Source organism: Caretta caretta, chromosome 27 (genome assembly GCF_965140235.1).
Source record: "Caretta caretta isolate rCarCar2 chromosome 27, rCarCar1.hap1, whole genome shotgun sequence".
NCBI classification, from domain to species: Eukaryota; Metazoa; Chordata; order Testudines; family Cheloniidae; genus Caretta; species Caretta caretta.
This window is the reverse complement of record NC_134232.1, coordinates 10,841,547-10,861,173: the sequence shown is the minus strand read 5'-3', so window position 1 is coordinate 10,861,173 and position 19,627 is coordinate 10,841,547. Positions and strand designations below refer to the sequence as shown.

The following is a 19,627-nucleotide window of genomic DNA, read 5'->3' as shown; positions in this document are numbered from 1 at the left end:
GCCTAGTCCCTGCTTGCTGCCTGCCTCCAAGCTGAGGCCAGGTATGTGACCGGCACACAGAGCGGCTCAAGGTAACCTCTCTCTTGCCCATGTGGCTGAGGCCTTCTCGAGATGACTCCCCACTCCCCACAAAGCCTGGCATCACCCCAGCCCCTCTGCCTGGAAGCAATCCAGGCTCATCCTTTCCAGCTCCCCGAAGGAGGCCTGGCTGTCTCTCAAGTCTGTGCAAACAAATTGTAGCACATGTACCACCCAGCCAGCTCAAATTGAGAGAGGGAGGAGCCCCCGGCGCCTGGCACTGACTGATCGGAATTACAGGCCGGAGCCAGCTACCTCCACCGTGCTAAGCCACCTGCCTGCTCCGGTGCTGGCGTTGAACCTGCCCCCTGGGAAGCTGCTGCTTCCTTACGCCAACCCCCTGCTGTACAGAGGAATCACCAGCCCCGGGACTGAGCGCTGAGAACGTTGCTGGCTCCCATCCCGTCCACTGCTGGAGATAGGGTGACCAGATGTCCCAAGTTTATAGGGACAGTCCTGTTTTGTGGGTCTTTTTCTTATATAGGGTCCTATTAACCCCCAACCCCCGTCCCAATTTTCACACTGGCTGTCTGGTCACCCTAGCTGGAGATGGAGGGAGCAGGGCCTCCCGTCCCCCCGTCTCCAGAGAGCAGATACCCGGAGTGCACAGCGGATAAAGTCCCCCTTGCCCTCAACAAAGGTCTCTTGTAATATAAGAGAAGAGGTCTCTCTCCCTGCTCTCCAGCGAGTGGGAAGCACCCAGCGTTCAGGGCCAACCCCTGCCCCCCAGAGCCCACCCTTCACTGTGGGCAGGGCTGAGTTAGGCCTTCTGCTGCCACCAGCTGCTTAGCGGATGTGTCACCGCTGGAATCAGAACTGCTGCATGCCGTAGGTGCTCCGTGGGGCAGGTGCCCTCTCATAACCCCACTGCAGGGGAGGGGAGGAGCGACAGCCACTCCTGCTCAACCCACAGGCCCAGCTCTGCTTGGATCAGCAGTGAAAGTGTGAACCAAAATGTAAAGTAGTTGCCCTTAGGCCTGAGCTGAATGAGGCCGTGCACACCTTCCTCAGAGTGACTGTTCTGGGCTGCCGGCAGACCCAGGCCCATGTCTTCTCAGCCTCCAGCGGCAGAGGCTAGGGTGAGTGGTTTTTCAAAGGAAACCAGCTACCAAGCCAAGCATCAGCTCACCTGGCTGCCTCCAGCAGGCCCAATTCCCCCACCCCCTGCACCCCTCCCAGCCTCTGGGGCCCTGCCGCGCTGCAGCCTCCCCGTTAGAGCATCATGCAGACTCCTGCCAGCGGGGAGAGAGGCCAGCACTGCAGCAGAATCGCTGCACCCTGCTGCATGCCAGGAGGCTCAAATATGTCTACCAATTACAGGACAGCTGTTCAACCGGCTGAAGGGGTGGGGGTGGGGGGGGGGACCTGTCTCTTTGAGAGCCCTCCCAGTGAGTGATGAGAGCTGGGAGATGCAGGCAGTCAGGCCCTGATTAAACACTCATTGTGCAGAGCACGCTTAGAAAATTACTGTAATTACAATCGGATCCCAGCAGAGGGATGAGCTCCAGTCCTGGTAATAACCCGGCCAGGTGCCTCTTTCCCTAGCCCACAGGAACCAGCTCCCTGGCCTCCTTGAGCTGCTAAAAGACCAAAGAAAGCTGCCCAGATTTCTGGCCTAGGCAGGGCCGGAGTGGGCTCTGCCTCCTGGGCATGGCGCTTTGGTGCAATGTGGCTCTCTGCCCAGACAACAAATCCCCAACTCCAAATTCAGGTGCAGCGACAAATTCATCCTCCATCGCACCCTCCAGCGAGCGACTAGCTCTTTGCCTCGCAGTGGGCCGGGCTTGTCCCACCAGGTCTTTCCCAGCTTGGCTATGCTCCCCCTGACACAGGAGCAGAAAACTGGCTGTATGGACAGGATGGGAGATCTCCTGCTGTTCACTGCAAAAATCTAAATATCACGGGATGAGGACAGGCCAGCCGGTGCCTCAAGGCCAACCCTTCCAATCACCTTAACCACTTGGGTGCAGCTCCATCTTCCCAGGAGCAGGAGGGGGCGCGGCAGGGGCGTTCCCGCACCCCAGCTGCCATAAGGACCCACATTAATATTATTTACATTACTGTAGCATCTACCGGCCCCAGACATGCAGCAGGACGCCGAACAAAAAGCGGGTCCCTGCCCTGGCGCGCTTGGAATGGCGTAAGTTAGGGAAGCCGGCAGGGCTGCCTTATGCATTGCTGGGGGCCGAAGTAGGGATGGTTGAGCCACCTGCCCTCTGTCCTTGCACTGGGCTCTAAGTCAGGGCCCGGCTTGGAAACAGCCCCGTGCACCCCCTGGATCTCAACCCCCAGCTGGCCGTGGCCCCACATCTACCTGGTCTCTGAAGGGCGCGTAGTTTCCAGGGGATCATAGGGCAGGTGATCAGGAACAGGCAGATGCTAAAGCCTGGCTCAGTGTCCCCCCGCTGTCTCCTCCCGCCCTTTCCGCGGTGGAGAGAGCACGTTAGCGTCTCCTGAGAGGGTCTTCGCCCTGCGTTCGCTGCTGAGGAGCCCAAAGTGTGTTGCAAACAACCCAGGAGAGATCAGTCAATGGCAAGGAACCTCTGGGTGATCTTTAAAAAAAAAAAAAAAAAAAAAAGACCCACCAACCTCTGCGCAAGGCAGAAACGCTCACCTTATAGCCAGGACCCCGAGAGATCCAGATTCTCAAAGGCGCCTAACTCCCATTGATTCCAACAGGAGATAGGTTCCTAAATACCTTTGATCTGGGCTTAAGTAACTTGGCCAAGGACACAGTATGTCTTGGTAGAGCAAGGAACAGAACCTGGGGCTCTGGGCTCACAGGCCCTTGCCTACAGAGCCCCACTCTGCCAGCCTTTACACCTGCTCCTGCTAACTCGCTCGGAGCATTTCAGCCCCAGTAGCCTCCGACTAAGCCATTTCTCGAGTTGGCTGCCGGTTTTTGGACTCTTGCTAGCTACTGCTGATCAGTAGCCCCCCTCTTATCCATCGCTCATTCCCAGCTTTGCCGAGTCCAACAGGACCATGCAGCAGCCGGGGAGTTACTCCAGACCCAGCTCTCCTGGGTTTGAGCCACAAACGTATCCCTCTCCCCTGCATGTCTGAGCCGAGGGCTGGCGGGAGACCTGGCGGGCTGCCCGGTTTGGAGGGCCAACGACGGGAGGCAGGGCACAGATCATGCCTCCAGCTTACAAAGGGGCTGGTGTTTGGCCTTGCACATTGCAGCAGGAGCGGTGTTTGGCCTTCCACGTTGCAAAAGCTGCCATCTGCACCATGAGCTACACGGAGCCCAGCCGGGAATGAGGGGTGGGGGGACATCTGACAGCTCCGAGTCCCTTCCTCTTGCCCAGCCGCGGCTGCTTCCCTCCCCCCGCCACGCGGCCGTGCATCGCTCGCAGGTGAGCCATCTTGGCACCCTTGCCAGTGGGGCAGCACAACTAATTAGAGCTGTCAAGACTCTTCCCTGCTCCGCATCCAACAGCAGGGGGGCGGGAAAGGCTTCCAGGTGCTTTGCTATGAGCTAGCAACGTTTCACAGGGTGGCAGGGGGCAGGTTTACCCCCAGCCCCTTCCTGCAGCGGGAAAATCCTTCCCTCCGTGCAGCCAGGGAGGGCAACGAGCTCAGCCGGCTACCTGCCAGCAGCAAGGGCTGGAAGCAGAGGCCTTGAAATGCCAAAGGAGTTAGAGACAAATGAGAACCAGCTGTCCCCGATCCAGCCCTCCTCCCTGTGCTTTTGAGGGCACTGGCAACCACCACTGAGTGGCAGCGTGGCTCTATCTCTAATTGGCCCCAGTCCTCAAAGGTGTGTAGCCAACTCTTGGAGCCTCTCCTGGAGAAACTGAGCCCCTGAATCGGGAAGGCCCTTAAAACACCTGCTTAAGTCCGAGCACCCATGTAAGCGGTGGGCTGAATACGGACAAGACTACACTTAAAAGGGCCAGTCCCGCCAGCAATGGTAGCTGGCTCGGGAGAATCAACACACTGGCCATGTGCTATGATGTGGGAGGTAATTTCAGGAAGGCTGATGGCTTTTTTCCCTTTGGCCCGATGCTGCGGCCAACAGTTAGCTACCACCACCTAGTGGCACATGGGGGACACAGCCTCTCTCTTTCCTCCCCCCTGCCCCACGTTGATGGAAAGGTGCCAACCCATCCGACTTCTGGGCTGGACCGTCCTGGAGGATGAAGTTCTCTGTTGCTCCCCAGAGATAGGGGAAGCACAGAGAACCTGTCCTCCCAGCCCCACACAGGAGCTGATGGAGCTCCTATCGGAAGAGGCTGGTCATGGGCAGAATTGGTTTATTGCGCTGGGGTCTACCAGGGCCGGAGAGGGAAGGCCAGTTCCAGTGTCGTGTCCTCTCCTGGCACACGCCCGTCTCTCCTCCCTGATCGCCGAATCTAGCCACAGAGTGAGCCAGGGACTGAGCCTACAGGGAAGCTGAGATGCTGCCAGAAACTGTGAGAACGAAAAGAGAATCTCTTTATTTTGGGTCTTTCCCCACCCCCGGCTCACAAAAGAAAACAAAACTGGCCCCTGCGTTGGCCGACTGCTCAGGCGTCTCGCCAGCTGGGGTAAGAGCCACATACAAATGTCATTCAGAATCAAGTGGGAAATGAGGCCGATCATATGGAATCTGGAGTGGGGGGGCACATTAGCTCGATAACGGGCTCAGGGGCGAACGGGGGGCTCTGTGAAACATCAGCAGCGACGTGGGTGCTGGGACATGAGTCTCTTCACGTGGAGGTGGAGAAGGTTTCCATAGGTGCCCGAGGGGCAGCAGGGGAGAGGACACTGAGCTGGGGGCTGCTGTCCAGTATGTCGGGGAGAGAGGCACCAGGGGGTCTAGGAGGAAAGAGATACAGGAGTGAATATTGGCAAGGAGAAGATGAAAAAGGGCGTGACCATGGCACAAGCAAGCTGCGTGATGCACGCACAGCGACTCACAGCATGGGATGAGGTGACACCAGTTGATTCAGCAAGAGGCTGTGTGGGCCACTGGTTAGCGCAGGTGATTGGGAGTCAGGACTCCTGGGTTCTACTCCCAGCTCTGCAGCTAACTCGGAGTGTGATCGCCCAGCTCTGTGCCTCAGTTTCCCCACCTCTCTACAAGGCTTTGAGATCCTTGTGTGAAAAGTGATCTGTAGCCAATGCTCTGCTAAGTACTGTTATGACTACCACCAAGAGACAATGTTTTCTGGGAACAAAATCTTCTGAGTTGCTGTTGGCTCCATCTGACCCGAAGGTAACAACCCTTTTCTGTGCTTCATCCATGGATCTCAAAGCACTTGAAAAAAGTCAGGGACATTTCCATTGCAAAGCCCCTGGCTCGTGGTCACAGCTGGACTCACTTCAGACACCTGCCCACGGTCACAGAAAAGCTGGGAGTGGAATGCAGAATCCTTGATTCTCCAGTCCTGGGCTCGAACCGGCCCTCACTCCTTGAACGTCAACGGCTAATTCCTCCCACCCCACGCTACCCGGTCTTTGAATCGCCAGGATGGTTTTCCTGCCTCATTAGCTCCAGTGTAAGGTGAAGACCAGAAGATGGAGCCAAAGGCAAAATCCTCCCAGGTTTCTCCATGTCGATCTTCACAAAAGATTAAAAACATACCCCAGGACTGTCCCAGCCCCAGCCTCTGGACAGACATCTCAGACCTCCTGGCAAGACAGTTTTGTTATCAGCGAGGGCCGGGGTGGGGGAGCGATCTCTGAAGAAGTGAGAAGAGTTAAATCACAAAGCAGCATGCCTCTTACCTGTAGGATCATCTTTCCTCCAGTTCGTAGGCGGCTGTGAGGTATTCCTTTGGGACGATCCCCACCTCGCTGTTCAGTTCGCCGATCCACCAGCCATACATGTTGTATTCCTGAGAAAACAAAGCAAGAAAGGGCCCATCTTGGACATCCTGGACGAGATAACTTAATCCTGCCTTGAGTGCAGCGGACTGAACCAGAAGACGTCTCGAGGTCCCTTCCAGTCCTACGATTCTAGGATCTTAGATAGAGAGGATGGGGGTCACCGTTAAATCACTAGAAAGACAGCCTGGGTTCCATTCCTGACTGCCACAGACTCCTTAGGCAAATCCTTTACAGCCTAATTTACACACGTATCACTGACTAAGGCCAGCAACCAGAATTAGACCAAAGTATTAAAAGTCCTCAGGAGCCTAAACTCTCGTGTGCCACAGGCAGAGAACAGGAGAGACCGAGGAGCCACTGTTGGTAGGGCACCGAATAGTGAGATGGGCCCAGATAATCCTGGCAAGTGACCCACACCCATATGCTACAGAGGAAGGCAACCTTCCCCTCCCCCCCCAAGATCCCTACCAATCTGACCTGGGGGAAAACTCTTTCCCAGCCCCACCTATGGTGATCAGTTCGACCCTGAGCATCCAAGCAAGACCCACCAGCCAAGCACCTCAGAGAGGGAACGCTCGGCGCCAACCCAGAGCCCCGTCCCCCCCCTCCAGTGTCCCACATTCAGCTGTGGGCAATCTGTGATGCTTCAGAGGAAGGAGACAGAACCACCCCTCCGTTCCCCCCAAAAAATTAGACGGGGAGGGAGGAAATCCTTCCTGACCCCGACAGGTGACTGGCTGGAGCCCTGAAGCATGAAATACATCAAGAAGAGACGAATAATACCGTAGAGCGAGGGAGGGCTCTCCAGGCAAGCATCTCACAGCACTTTGCAAACAGGAGGGTGACGCTCAACCTTGCACAGAGGGGCAGCCCAAGCATAGGCACGGACTCCGCAGGTGCCCTGCTGATCAGCTCCTCCCCCTCCCCCCTGCACCTCCCGCCCACTGAGGATCATCTGTTTAGCGGTGTGCAGGAGGGAGGGGGGCGGAGTGAGGGCAGGGCGTGCTCAGGGGAGGGGGCAGAATGGGGTGGGAAGAGGAGGGGGTGGGCCTTGGGGGTTAGGGGTGGAGTGAGGGTGGGGCCTGGGGCGGAGCAGGGGTCAAGCTACCCCTCCCCCCCCGGGCAAATCAGAAAGTCAGGGCCTCTGAGCACAAGTTCTAGGCACCCCCGAAATTCCACTTAAGCCCCCTTTTCAGGGCGTAGGCAGGATTTAAGCAGTGCATAGACGCAGAGGATCTCACCCATGGCCCAGTTCGCCCGGTATGCTTTCATCGACAGCCACCAGCCCCAGCTGTTTCAGAAGCAGGTGCAGCAAATTCTGCAGCGGGTTGTTTCCACGTGGGATGAATTTTCACACGGGACGTTTCCTCCTAAACCCTTTGGCTAGCGGTTGGTTTGGGTGCTGAGGCACGGAGGCTTAGAGCCCAGGTGCTGATCCCCTGCACAGCATGAATTACGTCTCTATTTTACAGATGGAGAAACTGAGGCACAGACGGGCCGTGGTTGGGGGTAGGGGCACACGATAAGTTAGAGAGGGTGAGAGATAGAACCCAGCTCTCCTACGGCCTCCCCAACCGCAGGCTAACCAGCTTCCCAGCTGCGAGTGCGAGACAGGAGCAAACACCTGGCAGGGTGGCTGATTTCCGCAAGCGATGTGCTCACCAGGGTGCCGTGTGGCAGCAGACGCTGCAGAACCTTTGAGCCAAGCAGACCTGCCAGGTTCCAGAGCGATGAAAGACCCCCCCCCCGGCCGCATTGCGACCCTCTCAAAACAGGAAGGAAAATCCTGCGGCAAAAGAGGAGCAAAAAAAGCTTTGGATGATCAGCTGCCTTAGTGCGGAAATGAACGGGATCTGCACTCGCAGCAGGAGGAAACTAACCCACCCAGGAGACCTTTGGCTGGAAGGGGTGGGCGGTTGGTCAGAGAGCCGTCCAACGCATGAATGGAGCAATCCAACCCTCCCCGTCCCATCCCTCCTCTGCCCACCGCAGCTACGCCTCAGCCCGGACACCACGAGGTATTTTAAAATAATTTCTGCTTTGATGAATTGCCGGGGAGCTTGCAATTGCTCATAATCAAAGGGAGGAAAATGCAAATGAGAGCCAGTCGAGAACTATCGGCACCAAACGTTTATTCCACTGCACAGTGCCAAAAAGAATTAAAACAACATTAAACTCCCAGCAATAATGTTTAAGTCCTCGTTTCCAAGTGCCAAATTGCACCACTCTGGATCATACAGATGTTTGTTAATTATGCTAATTTTTATTAAACTATTAAAACGAGGAGTGCATTGGCACAGCAAGCCAAAGCCCGGCACCGAGTGAACCCTGCTCTCGTCTGGAGGTGCTAATTTACTAAGATGCTGACGCCTGGATTTAGGGGGTGCTGAGCAGCTGGGTTTTTCTGGGGCAAGGGAAGAGAGCGATGGAGGACTGTTTCCCTGGAATCTACCTCATCAACTTCCAGCAGGGCCTGCGTGCTCTGTGCTTGCACAGATTCGGTGGGGGGAGAGGGGGGAAGAACTTAGCTGAGACAATCATCTGGACGTTCGTTGCGTTGAGGAGGTGGTGAACAGGCACCTGGAGCTGCTGAGATGGGGTCTGACACGCACACTCCCTGCAGGGCGATACACACCTGCGGTTCAACACCACAGTGCACCTGGCCGGAGGATCTCCAGGCACTTTGCATAGCCTCATGTAGCCCCATTGTACAGGTGCGGCCACTGAGGCAACGGACGAGGAAGTGACACGGTCACAGTCAGCAACTGAGCCCAGGTTGCTTTACAAGCCAGGGAGTCAACATCCTCCCCCTCCTCGCCTCAATCCTCCTCTTACTCGCACCTGTTTAACCCCGCTGATTTACACGTCCCTTCTGATTCATCCCAGGGCAAGAGGATACACTGCCACCAACCCCTTGCAGGACGACGCTCGGTGCACACAGATAACAAAAAGCACCTGTTCGGCGCGCCAGGAGGCCCCAGTTCTGCTCTCAGCCCTGAGACCTCCTCCCTCAAACTCAGAGATCCGCTCCCAGCAGGACGGCCCACTCCACCGGCCCTGGAGCTCTCTGCATTTCCTGCCTGCGACCGGCGGTGACGAGCGCCCCTGAAACAGACGCTCATTCCAATAACCGGCAGCCGGCAGGTTTGCGCGCTGGGCCGTAAAAGGATTGATGCTGCTAATCTCCATCAGCAAGGGGAGAACAAACACCCCCCTTCCCCCTGTAAAAGAAGCAGCCAATTCTATAACCGAAAACACACCACGGCCACCAGCACGGGATATTTCACAGCTTGAATCAGCCTCCGGTGGTTTCCCTGTTGCCATTTATGGCCGCGCAAACATCACGGCCCTCCTTAGCGATCCGCCGGTCACAGGGCCTTGAATCCCTCCATGGGGCTGCAAATGCCCTGCCAGTAGGTGTCGGGGGAGGGAAGCAGCAGGTTGCTCCTCATAAGCCTGGAAAAAAGTGATTGGAGCCCCCCTGCTACATGATTGCCGCATTTTAATTTCCAGCCACTCCCGCTGCTTCCTATTTGTGTGATCTCTTGCAAGGCAGCTCAGCCATGACCTGGAATGACCATCCCTGTCCTGGGCACAGATGAGATGGCCGGGCCAGATTCTCAGCAGCTGTAAATCGGCGTAGCCTTGTTGACTTCAATGGGGCTACGGCGACTGATGGCAGCTAAGGAGCTGGCCTTGGCCTTTGAAAGTTCAGGCGAAGACCTGTTGGGGTTTCCCAGCCTCCAATGTTAATTTAATTCCCGGTCTCATGCTAATGGGTCCCCAGCCCCACCCTACAGGGCCCTAGAACCAGGCGGGGGCAAGAGGCAAATGAATCCTCCAGATTCATCGAGCCAGGGGCTTCCCCACACATCCGGTTCCACTCCTGGAGGGATCTTCTGCTTCCGGCGTGGAAGGAGAACTTCTTATTTGTATGGCGAGAGGACAGCTCTGTGGTGCTGGGTGCCGCACGGATACGTAGCAAGAAAGAGTTGCTGGAGAATGGCAGAGCTGTTGTCCCTCTTTGACAGGTGGGGAACAGTACCCTTCATCTCCTGTCTCTCAGGCCGGTGCTTTTAGCCACGAGCCCGTTGCTTGGACTCTGAAACTGGGGCTGCATCTTTGGGCGGCTCCCCTCCTAGGGTCGTCGGGGGAACGCTAACGTGATATTAACATGGCTGCAAAGACAGCATCTGCTCCTCCAGAGTGAGCGTCCCCCCGCCGTCCCCGAAATACACACGTTTCCTTTCCTTTCCTTCTACCGAAAGTGGAGCCGGCAATATTTACTCCTCACCCCGGCCTCTGGCCCCGGCCGACATCCACGTGCTTTCTGCCCGGCCTCGTAAACAACCCGTGCCTCCTTCAGGAACACAATCAATCAGCCCCCCTTCGCACAGAAGATCAATGATGCTTTGATGGATGCCCAAGGAAAAGCCAATCAATCAGGGACTTATCGGTTTATGATTGCTCGGCCCCATTATCAGCGTGTGTGTGTGTCATACATTATTGTTAGTCAAATGGAGGATCCTCATTCATAGGTGAGGCATGCCTTGTGCTATTAGAGGGTCAGCTGACACAGGGAGTTTTATACCAGGTCAGCTATATATCTGTTTATCTAGAAAACTGGCTCGGAGCAGAAGCTAGCTCTGAAATTTAAAATTTACCTTCCCCCTCAGGGAATTCAAAACTTGAAGCCAGCGGAAGATGCCCAGTAACTGCTCAGAGACACTGTTTATTTAGAAAGCGCTCACTTATGTTTTCCCAGCATGGGGGACTTTTATCGGATATCTCCTCAGAGGAAGAGGGGACTGGTCAAAGGCTCGGTGCTGTGCTAAACCGGGAGGCGGCTTCCCCGTTACTTTGGCGCCCAGCAAACCATCCTTTTCTCCTCCCCCCCTTCTTGTTTATTATTCAACCTTTCTTCAGATAAAGCACAATAAAAATGAATGATTAAATTTGACCCCCCCCAACCATTATTTATTTGCTCTTGCCAGGAACTTGTTAAATGAATTCCTGCAGGCGGGAGGTGGACAGGCCCAAGAACACACGCGGATGGGAAAAGCAAAGTGATGGCCGGTCGGAGCGTAGGAAATACGGGAGGTAGCAAGGGAGGGCGTCAAATGAAATGCTGCAATCCCCACTTGGGAAAAGCTGCCATTTGGGGTGAATGGGCTTAGCCCAGTTCATGCTGGACAGCACCAGAAGAATTTAGGAAGGGATTGGCCACTGCCCAGGCCTGTGATGTGCAAGAACATGCTTACTCCCCATGACTGCCCCCCCCGGGAGCTTTGCCTGCAGGAGGAGGTCAGGATTTTGCAGGGAACTTAAAAAAATCATCTGTGCAACGCCCTCCATTTCGATGGCCTGCGACAATAAGCTCAGTTCATCCCTGGCCCGGGCCCTGGACTTGCACCACAGATGAATTTGGCCCAGAGATAAAGATGGGTGCACAAGGCCCAAGGACATTGCCTGACTGTGAATCAGATGGGCCCGTGGTCTTTCTGCGTATGCAAGCCGCAGGGGGTGTCGTCTGCCAGGTTAAAACTCTGCTCCCAGTTACAGTGGTGTCAATCCAGAGCGACTCCATGGAAGGCAAAGGAGCTACTCTGCGTTTACACAGGTGCAGATGTACTCCGGATCGGCAAGCGAGGGCTATTTTAGGAGGCCCATGGATAGCATGACACGAGGTACCGTGTAGGAACCCAGCTAGATCAGACAGACAGACAGCTGCAGGAAAGACTTGCAAAGCAGCTCTGTAATTGCGGCAGGAGGTGCACACCGAAGCAGAGGGAGGGAGAGGTACTTTCATTTGCAAGAGAAAAAAGGAAGGGGGGGAAGTGCTGAATTTGGAGACCACCCCGGCTGCCCCATTTCCAAGATGATGGGATTGTGAGATCATGTGAAACTGCAGTATTAATATTTATTCCATAAAGCATGCAGCTCACAGCTTTGCACCATTCTGCCGCGCTTTGACCGCAGTACCAACCCTCAGGCACAGCAACACAATTTGGAAACAATGTGACGGAAATGTTTAATCTGCTCAGCCCATCTGTGCTGCGTATTTCTCCAGCTCTCCCTGAGAGAGACGCCTTCGAATCTCCACATCGCCTTTAATATTCTCCTAAATCACCTCCCCACTGCACTTCAAGGGCCATTGCTACAATATCACAGGTTCATCTAAAGTGCACTGGGTTGGGGGGAGCCCCCCCGAAGAACAGGGGTATGGGGGGGGGAGAGACAGGGTGTTGCTTGGGCTATTTTTTATTTCAAAATAATTTCCAGGGACAGTCTTTCCATGCCCCTTGGAAAAAGTGAAGGTGATTAGTGAGACTGTTTAGAACCAAACAGGCTGGAATGGAGGAAAATCATTTCCGAAGAATTGTTTTTATTAATCTCCTGCCCAGCCGCTCTCATTCAGGCACGGCTTTTATTCGGCTGGCCTGCAGGCCCAATCCACAGTGGGTTCCGCCCGCGACCACAGGACTGAGCCCTTTGGCAGAGAACGTCCTCCTAGAGCCGGGAAAAGCACAGGGGACTGGGAGTCAGGGCTCTCGGGTACCATCCCAGGTGCTGAGAGGAAGCAGGGTCGGGTGGTTATAGCTGAGAGTCAGGACTCCTGGGTTCCACTCCCAGCTACGGCACAGTGTTACGTGCCTCAGTTTCCCCTGTTTTGTAAAACTTGAATGATCCCCATGCCTGGGGGGGGAGCTGAGGTTTATCTACATAATGCGTGCACAGTGTACAGCAGAAGAGAGACTAAATGCGAGACAGTCGACATTTTTTTATTATTATTACTTTTTTTTACACCCATCACTTCCATATCAGGTGGGGGGCAGCTGGTTGCAGGGGCTGGCTCGGGGCCTGATCCTGAGAGGTGCCTAGCTCCTTTGACATCCCACCAAAGCCGAGAGGATGCTCAGCCCCTGCACGCTTAGGACCCCTCACCGGGGGGGGGGGGGCCTGGCCTCCCTCTGAAAAGGGGGTGAAACTGGGCGTGCTCAACATCTGCTGGAAGTGCTTGGTACCCCTGGCTCGTGGAGCTGGGGCCACGCGTGTACACACGAGGTCCCGTTCTGCGCTAGGCCCCCCCCAAACCTGCCTCCAGCTGGGGGAAGAAAAAACAAACAAACAATCGGGCTCCCTTTGAGCAACTCTGCGCGTGAAAAGAACGGAAGAATTGAACGCTCAGGCTCGTTCGCTGGCAAAGGAGGGGCGCGGGGTGGACAAGGCGTCCCAATTGCGGCGCCCCCAGCCTGCCGGTGTGTTACATCATCTGCACACATAGGTGTTGCCATGGCAGCTGCTTATAGCTTCATTTCCTGGATCCCCCGAGGGGGGTGTCACAGCCGGATCCACCTGCTCTTTACCCGACCCTCGGTGGGGTCATAGTAAGGTCGCCAGAATAAATGAACGCGGGTACTAATGATCTGTTTGCTGGCTGTTTATGCTCCGTGTGTCAGGGGCACTCACATTTAGAGAGCTCATTATGGCTGCAATTAGACGGCACCATTGCTAGATATTTAACTCCTTTTTCTTTTAAATTAGCATTTTAATAACGTGCTTTGAGCAGGGGAAACAAAATGACCATTTTTCATGGCCAAACTTCTTAGCTGTAGGTGTAACTTTAATGGCAAAGTTGTGAGGGCAGAGAGGCAGGAGCGGCTGGTTCCCCTTCCACCTTCCCCCCGCCCCCCCCCTTCTATTCTCCCCTCCCCATGAGGGAAAATAAAAATAATAAAGGGAGAGATTTTTATTTGCTTTACGGCACACTCGATTTTCTCAATGTGTTCTGCCGCCAATTAGATTCAGCTTGAAAGTCCCAAACATGGGGGCCTGATGAAAATTAGCAGTCACCAGCGTTAAACTTTGTGCGTGACCTGTGAAGAGGGCTTGAAATGATTCTCTGTGTGTGTGTGTTTGTGTAAAAGGAGCCATTTATTTCAGATTCCCCCGGCTGAAAAAAGGAAAGGGGAGGGGAAAAAAAAAAGAGAGAGCACCCATTAGAAGATCAGTGCTATCAAAATATCTTTATTCAGTAACCCCCAGGGCCACTTCCTTTCAAAAGGTCACTGCAATTATTTCTGTTTCGTTCATAACTCTTCTGATGATCTTATAAGACTGTGTGGAAAAAAGAGGAGGAGATAAGGCACTACCTGTAATTACTGATCCTAGAAGGGAGAGGGATGGAGAATTTACAAAGGAAGCTGGGGGCTGGCAAACTGAATGAGACAGAAGTGATGCTACAGGGGGAATAGAGTCTAGAAGTTTAGCTTTCAGGAACTTGAAAAGGCCCCTGTTTTATTCACATATGGTTTGAGCAGTTGAAAAGTACAAAGACCAGTAACAAATGGGAACATTTCCCTTAATTCCCAGGGTCATTTTATGATTGCTGTTTATTTCCTTTTAATTTGGGACCTTAAACTAAACATCATTTTGCAGACAAGGAGGTGAACGGGACTCCAGAAACTGTGTTGTTGTGGAAAAGAGAGATGTTTGTCAAGTGTGTATGTGCGCACACATACAGTTAGAGAGCAGTGCGTAGGAGATACTGTTCGCAGTCAGGGTTGGAAGGATTAGATTATTAGTCGTAAATGTTGGTAAGTGAATTTCACTGTACACACACAATCCGATGGAAAAAAATTGCTCCACAGATGATCAACAAAATATACAAAAAGTGCTGAATGAGAACATATTAGAGTTTGATTCAAGGCTATTTACTTTGTCTTTTTGGATGTCTGATCTTGACAATTAGAGTGTTAACGGTTATAAAGCTTTTACTTTTTTAATCTCAACATCTACGGTCGTTAAATAACCAGAGGACCTCCCCCAGAATTTCCTGTAACTGTGAAAATTGGGGAAACCCCCCCCCGACCAAAATGGAAACCAATGCTTAAAAAGAAACATCGCTATTATCTGTCAAAATCATTTAAAAATAAAAAGGAAAACTTGAATTCTGCCAAGTCTGTGCACTTTATGCATCTGTAGGAGATGAGACAAAAACACGCGCGTGAAAGTGGCTTTAAAAAATGTATTCGTTTCCTACCCTCTTGGAATCCCACATCCAAGTTCTGCCTGAGATTTTCTGTTCTGACACCGGGCTCACAACTCTTTCCATGACAACAGACGGGAGGGGATTTCAGAGCGACAGGAGTTTGGAGGTCAATAGTTGAAGACCAGGAGTTAGGGGATCAAAAACACTGGGAAAACACCCCCCCGCGCACACACACACAGACAGTTGAAATAAAGATGATCTTGGTGAACTAGTGAGGAATCAGAAAAGGGGAAAAGTGCAAGGGGGAACTAAGGCAAGAAAAGAAAAAGGCAGCTTTTGTGAGAACAATGGTTTAAATGTTTACTCTTCTGTATCAGCTCAGCTGCACCTTCGAAGCTGCTGTTTCATAAATACAATACGGATGGCACAGGCTATAATTTGGTGATAGCTACCCCAGGACATATCTAGATACACTTCTGTTATTTTAATTAAATACTGCATTATGGTTTGTGACAACTTCATCGCTATAGCGTAAATGAATTTGGAATTAAAGTCTTATTTAGGCATCCAGCGTATCCCCCCCACCCCTCCATTTCTCAGTTTTACAAAGCAAAGGGCTATAAAATCAAGATGTTTGTTCATTTACAGATGGAGCAGTGTGGAAAAGAAAAAGGGGGGAAAAACACACTATAGAAGCTGACTCTGAAATACTCATGGTTTACAAGCATTCTCAGACAGAGGAGAGAATTCTTTTGATCATAAGTGGGCTATGCTGAGTATTAATTGTGTGTGTTTATTCTTATCTTTCAACCTGGGCTCGTCTGAACAATTATACTGATGGCCATGGGATTTTTTTGCCTCTTTTGTTTAGTAGTTAATAGCCAGCTTTTAATTTTTAAACTGTTGATTTGTTACTGGCTCTGTGCAGGAGAAGTTTTTGGAAATTTCATTTGTGATCAAGGGGAGCGGAGCTGATTGAGTTTTTTGGGCCATGGACGGAGAGGAGTTATGGCAAAGGCAAACTTATTTTATTCCCAGGAATGGGAGTTTCAATGCCATCAATCTATTAACTTCTCTCTAATGAAACTAGACCATACGTGACATTTTGCAATATAACTGCTTTAAATGTTACCACATCAATTGGCTTAAATGTTACCCGCGCCTCATGAACCGGGATATGGTTTTATAATTATCTCTCTCTCTAACAAACAGATTTCCACTGATATTTTACACTATCAGAGGAAACAACAATGTAGTTTTAAATACAGAAGCTCAACAGGCTACAATTAAGAAAAGAAATTTACAAATAAGTTTTGTGACCCTGCAAAAGGAGGTTTCCCTCCCTTGCATATTGGACAAATCAGTGTAAGTTTTAGTGTTTATGATCTATTTTTGTGTGTGTGTAATTTGGATTTCACATTAAATTTTTCCATTGTCCAACTTATTGCTGATGAACCAACAGAACAGAACAACAAACCAACTCTCACAGGAGTTAAAAAAAGAAAAAAAAGACAGCCAAGTCATGTAAAAGTTATTGTCAAAGAAAGATGGTTCTGAAAATGACACCCTCCTTGAATATTTTTCCATCTTGGCAACCCCAGATAAAATGTCGTCCTCCTTTTAAGAAATAAAACCGGGAATCGGTGGACATTTGTTAGATTAGAAACAAAAGCTTTTTTTGCCACACATTTTAAACAGGGCATCTGAATGAAATGTCACCCCCACCCTCTTTGGCAGATTAGCAAAAGGTTTATTATTAAATCTCTGTCAAATAAAGGCAGAGTTGACTCGGGAGAAGCTGCCGGTTATAATGCTGGCTTCAGAAAATAGAAGGATTGTCACACTTAAAGACACAAATTTCCTCTGTAATATATTCGAATGGAAACCTCTGAATCCAATACTACATGGTCATATCTAATAAATTCACAATATTTCAGCCTCAACAGCCTACAACGGTTAGTTTTAAAGATTTATGTGGTAAAAAATTACTCAGTGATGAATATAGTTTATTCTGTGCAGTATTGGAGTGTGTAAGGAATTAAGCTACTGTCTTTAAACAGTGAATTTATTATTACCTCTGTCAAAGACGAAGTCTTTAACAGCATTTGTTATAAAATTCAGCACAAAATAAATGGTCTGAATATTAAAAGGAAAAAAAAAAGCCGGAGTTTGAAAATGCACTGGTGGTTCAGAAGATGAACCCAAGAGCGCTGCTAAAGTTTGCACAGTTCTGGGTAAATTCTTTGGTACGCTCCTGGAAAATGGTCATGTTCAGACTTAAAGGGAGGCTGGTGTGTGTGTTTGTGATTTTGATCAGCGGCGTAAATGCACAGCAAAGAACACACTCCGATCTCACTTCTATCAGGGGAACCCCAAGATCGGGGATGAATTTCTGCTCCCAGCGACACACACGATCCTCCACGGAAAGGAGGAACATTTTGCTCCTGGGGGCAGCAGGGTGAACCGCAAAGAACATGCTCTCATCTAACCTACACCAATGTAGACCAGAGTAAAGGCCAGATCCTGCTCTGTCTGCTCTACACGGACGCTGGTGTAAATCCGGAGCACCTCCACAGCAATCGAGAGCAGACTCTAGCTCTATTCCAATACCTGCTCTGGGTAGGGGGGAAAAACATCAGAATGGGGAGGTAATATTGCCTATCTAAGACAAAGCCCTGCTATCGGGACCCTAGCTTAGGCTCCAGAATAGGTGGGGTGTTGATGGAGGACCCATGCAGCGGGGTTTGGCTAGAGTGTCCCGAGTGGAAACGTCGGGGTTTATTCTTTTTCTTTCTTTCTGGGTTTATAATAAATGGCCGCTGGGCAGCGGGGGCATCATAGATGTGTCATTGTGCTGCCTGGCTTTTGTCCTCTTCTGGAATGGGTGTCCCCTCATTTATAAAAATTACCTGGGAGGAATGAGGCTGCCAGGGGTTTGTTCTAGACGATTGGTTCCTGTCGGGGGGGAAGGGGGGGAGAAGGAATAGCCCTCGCCTGAATTTGACCGGTGTATGACCGTTGCCTTCCAGCTGACCCCAAATCCCGTCCCCATCCCTCCTCACTCGATAGCCTCCCATCGGGGTTATTAATGGGCGCGAAACCCCTTCATCGCCATCACAGCCCTCCGTCATCACAGCACGGCGCACGGCGGCTTGTTAACACAGGACCGGGGGCGGTTTTCCGCTTCCCCCTCCCAGCCCATAATAAATATGTGGGGGTGGGGTGGGGGAGAGATTTGCAGATACCATTCCCCTCCGGTTAGGTCAGAGGTGGATAATAGCTATTTGACAAGCAGCAACCAGGTTCATTGTGCCACTCAGACCCCCCCTGCACCCCCACCCCCACCAAGTACAGTTGTTGGAAAGTGACAAAAAGGGCCACTAGATGTCACCAAACTCCTCCTTTCGCTCCAGGGTCCAAGGAATAAAAACATCCTCCCCCCCAAATACACTTTCATTTCAAGCAATTGAGAGAATTAACTTCTCCGGTTTTATGGGCTGCGTGTCACATCCAACTAAGTCCACTTAAAATAGGAAGTCTCACAGCGCTCAAATAATTATCATAACGTACAAATCACCCGGCCCGGGGGAGAGGGGACCGACGTCCTTTAGCTGCCGGGAAAAGGGAGGGGAAGCGGAACCTCGCTTTGCTAGCCCGTCACGCGGCCCAGACGTGCAGCACAATGGCACCGGGATGCCCCAGGGCCCGAGCGACGCTGGAGGTTCGGTACAGGCCCAGAGTGGTTCCAAGTGGTAACGGGACCAGCCCTGGCAACAGTCACAGCACTGGGAGTCCGGTGAAGGCCCCCGCGGCACTCCCGGTGCCAGAACTGGAGCAACAAATCTCTGGCCTGCGGTACCAATAAGACAGCCCGCGTTAGTACCGGTGCCGGCGGCGAAAAGGCCCGGTGCTTGTCGAACCATGCCGGTGCCATCCTGTTGCAGATCAGGCAATGCACGCCGGACGCCTGCAGGCTACGCCCGTCCTGGGGATTAGCAGGCATCGGTGCACTGCCGCTGGACTCCTTCCACTTCCAAGGGGCAGGCTGGGACTGCGGCACTCATGCCAAGCACACCAGCTGGAGCTCGGCAGAACCCGGATCTGCAGAGAGAAGGCCCGGCTTCCCTGCCCCATGCCCGGGGCCTCTGGCATGGCCGCTGCCCATTTCCTCTCTCAGGGGTGCACATGCTTCTCCTGGATTCAGAGGGAAGGGACCTGACACACTGATCTGTTTAGCGGCTCACCTGGTTGCTTCAGGTTACTTACAGCCACGACAGACTATACAGACAATTAGACATGTGGTCGGAAGCAGAGAAAACACAATAATAGCAATGCCCCTCACCCCCTTTAGTGCCTTCCAACCAAGGATCTCAAAGCACCTTGCACATGTTAATGAATCAAGCCTCACCACCCCTGCTGGAAGGCGAGTAGGTAGCAACAGCCCCAATTCACAGATCCCGAAACGAAGGCACAGAAAGGCAAAGTGACTTGCCCAGGGACACCCAGCGAGTCACTTGCCAGAGCAAGGAATATAATCCCGATTCCCTGATTTACAGTCTCTTGCCCTAACCTCTAGATGACGCTACCCCTCTGTGCGTGTGCTCCGTGGGGACCCTGTTTCTACATCCCCTCCTGGAAACTTGATCAGAGCATTTCCGCCCCGGTGTCCTGCGCCCCAGAGCTAAGGTTGGAATCACTCCTTGAGCATGCTGGGTTGCTGAATCCTGATTGCCCGCTCAC

The 19,627-nt window shown here is 52.3% G+C and overlaps 1 protein-coding gene across 1 annotated transcript in view; it reads right to left on the bottom strand.

The window, feature by feature from the left end:
- Positions 1 to 4,495: 4,495 nt before the first annotated feature.
- The window catches only part of SKAP1 (src kinase associated phosphoprotein 1), a 227,683-nt gene continuing 212,551 nt past the window's right edge, over positions 4,496 to 19,627 (bottom strand). Inside the window, exons 12-13 of the mRNA XM_048830422.2 lie at positions 5,794 to 5,903; positions 4,496 to 4,881 (exon numbers count right to left, since the gene is read on the bottom strand). Coding sequence (XP_048686379.1) covers positions 5,802 to 5,903 — 102 coding nt within the window. The 3' untranslated portion in view covers positions 4,496 to 4,881; positions 5,794 to 5,801. The remainder of the gene's footprint in view (positions 4,882 to 5,793; positions 5,904 to 19,627) is intronic.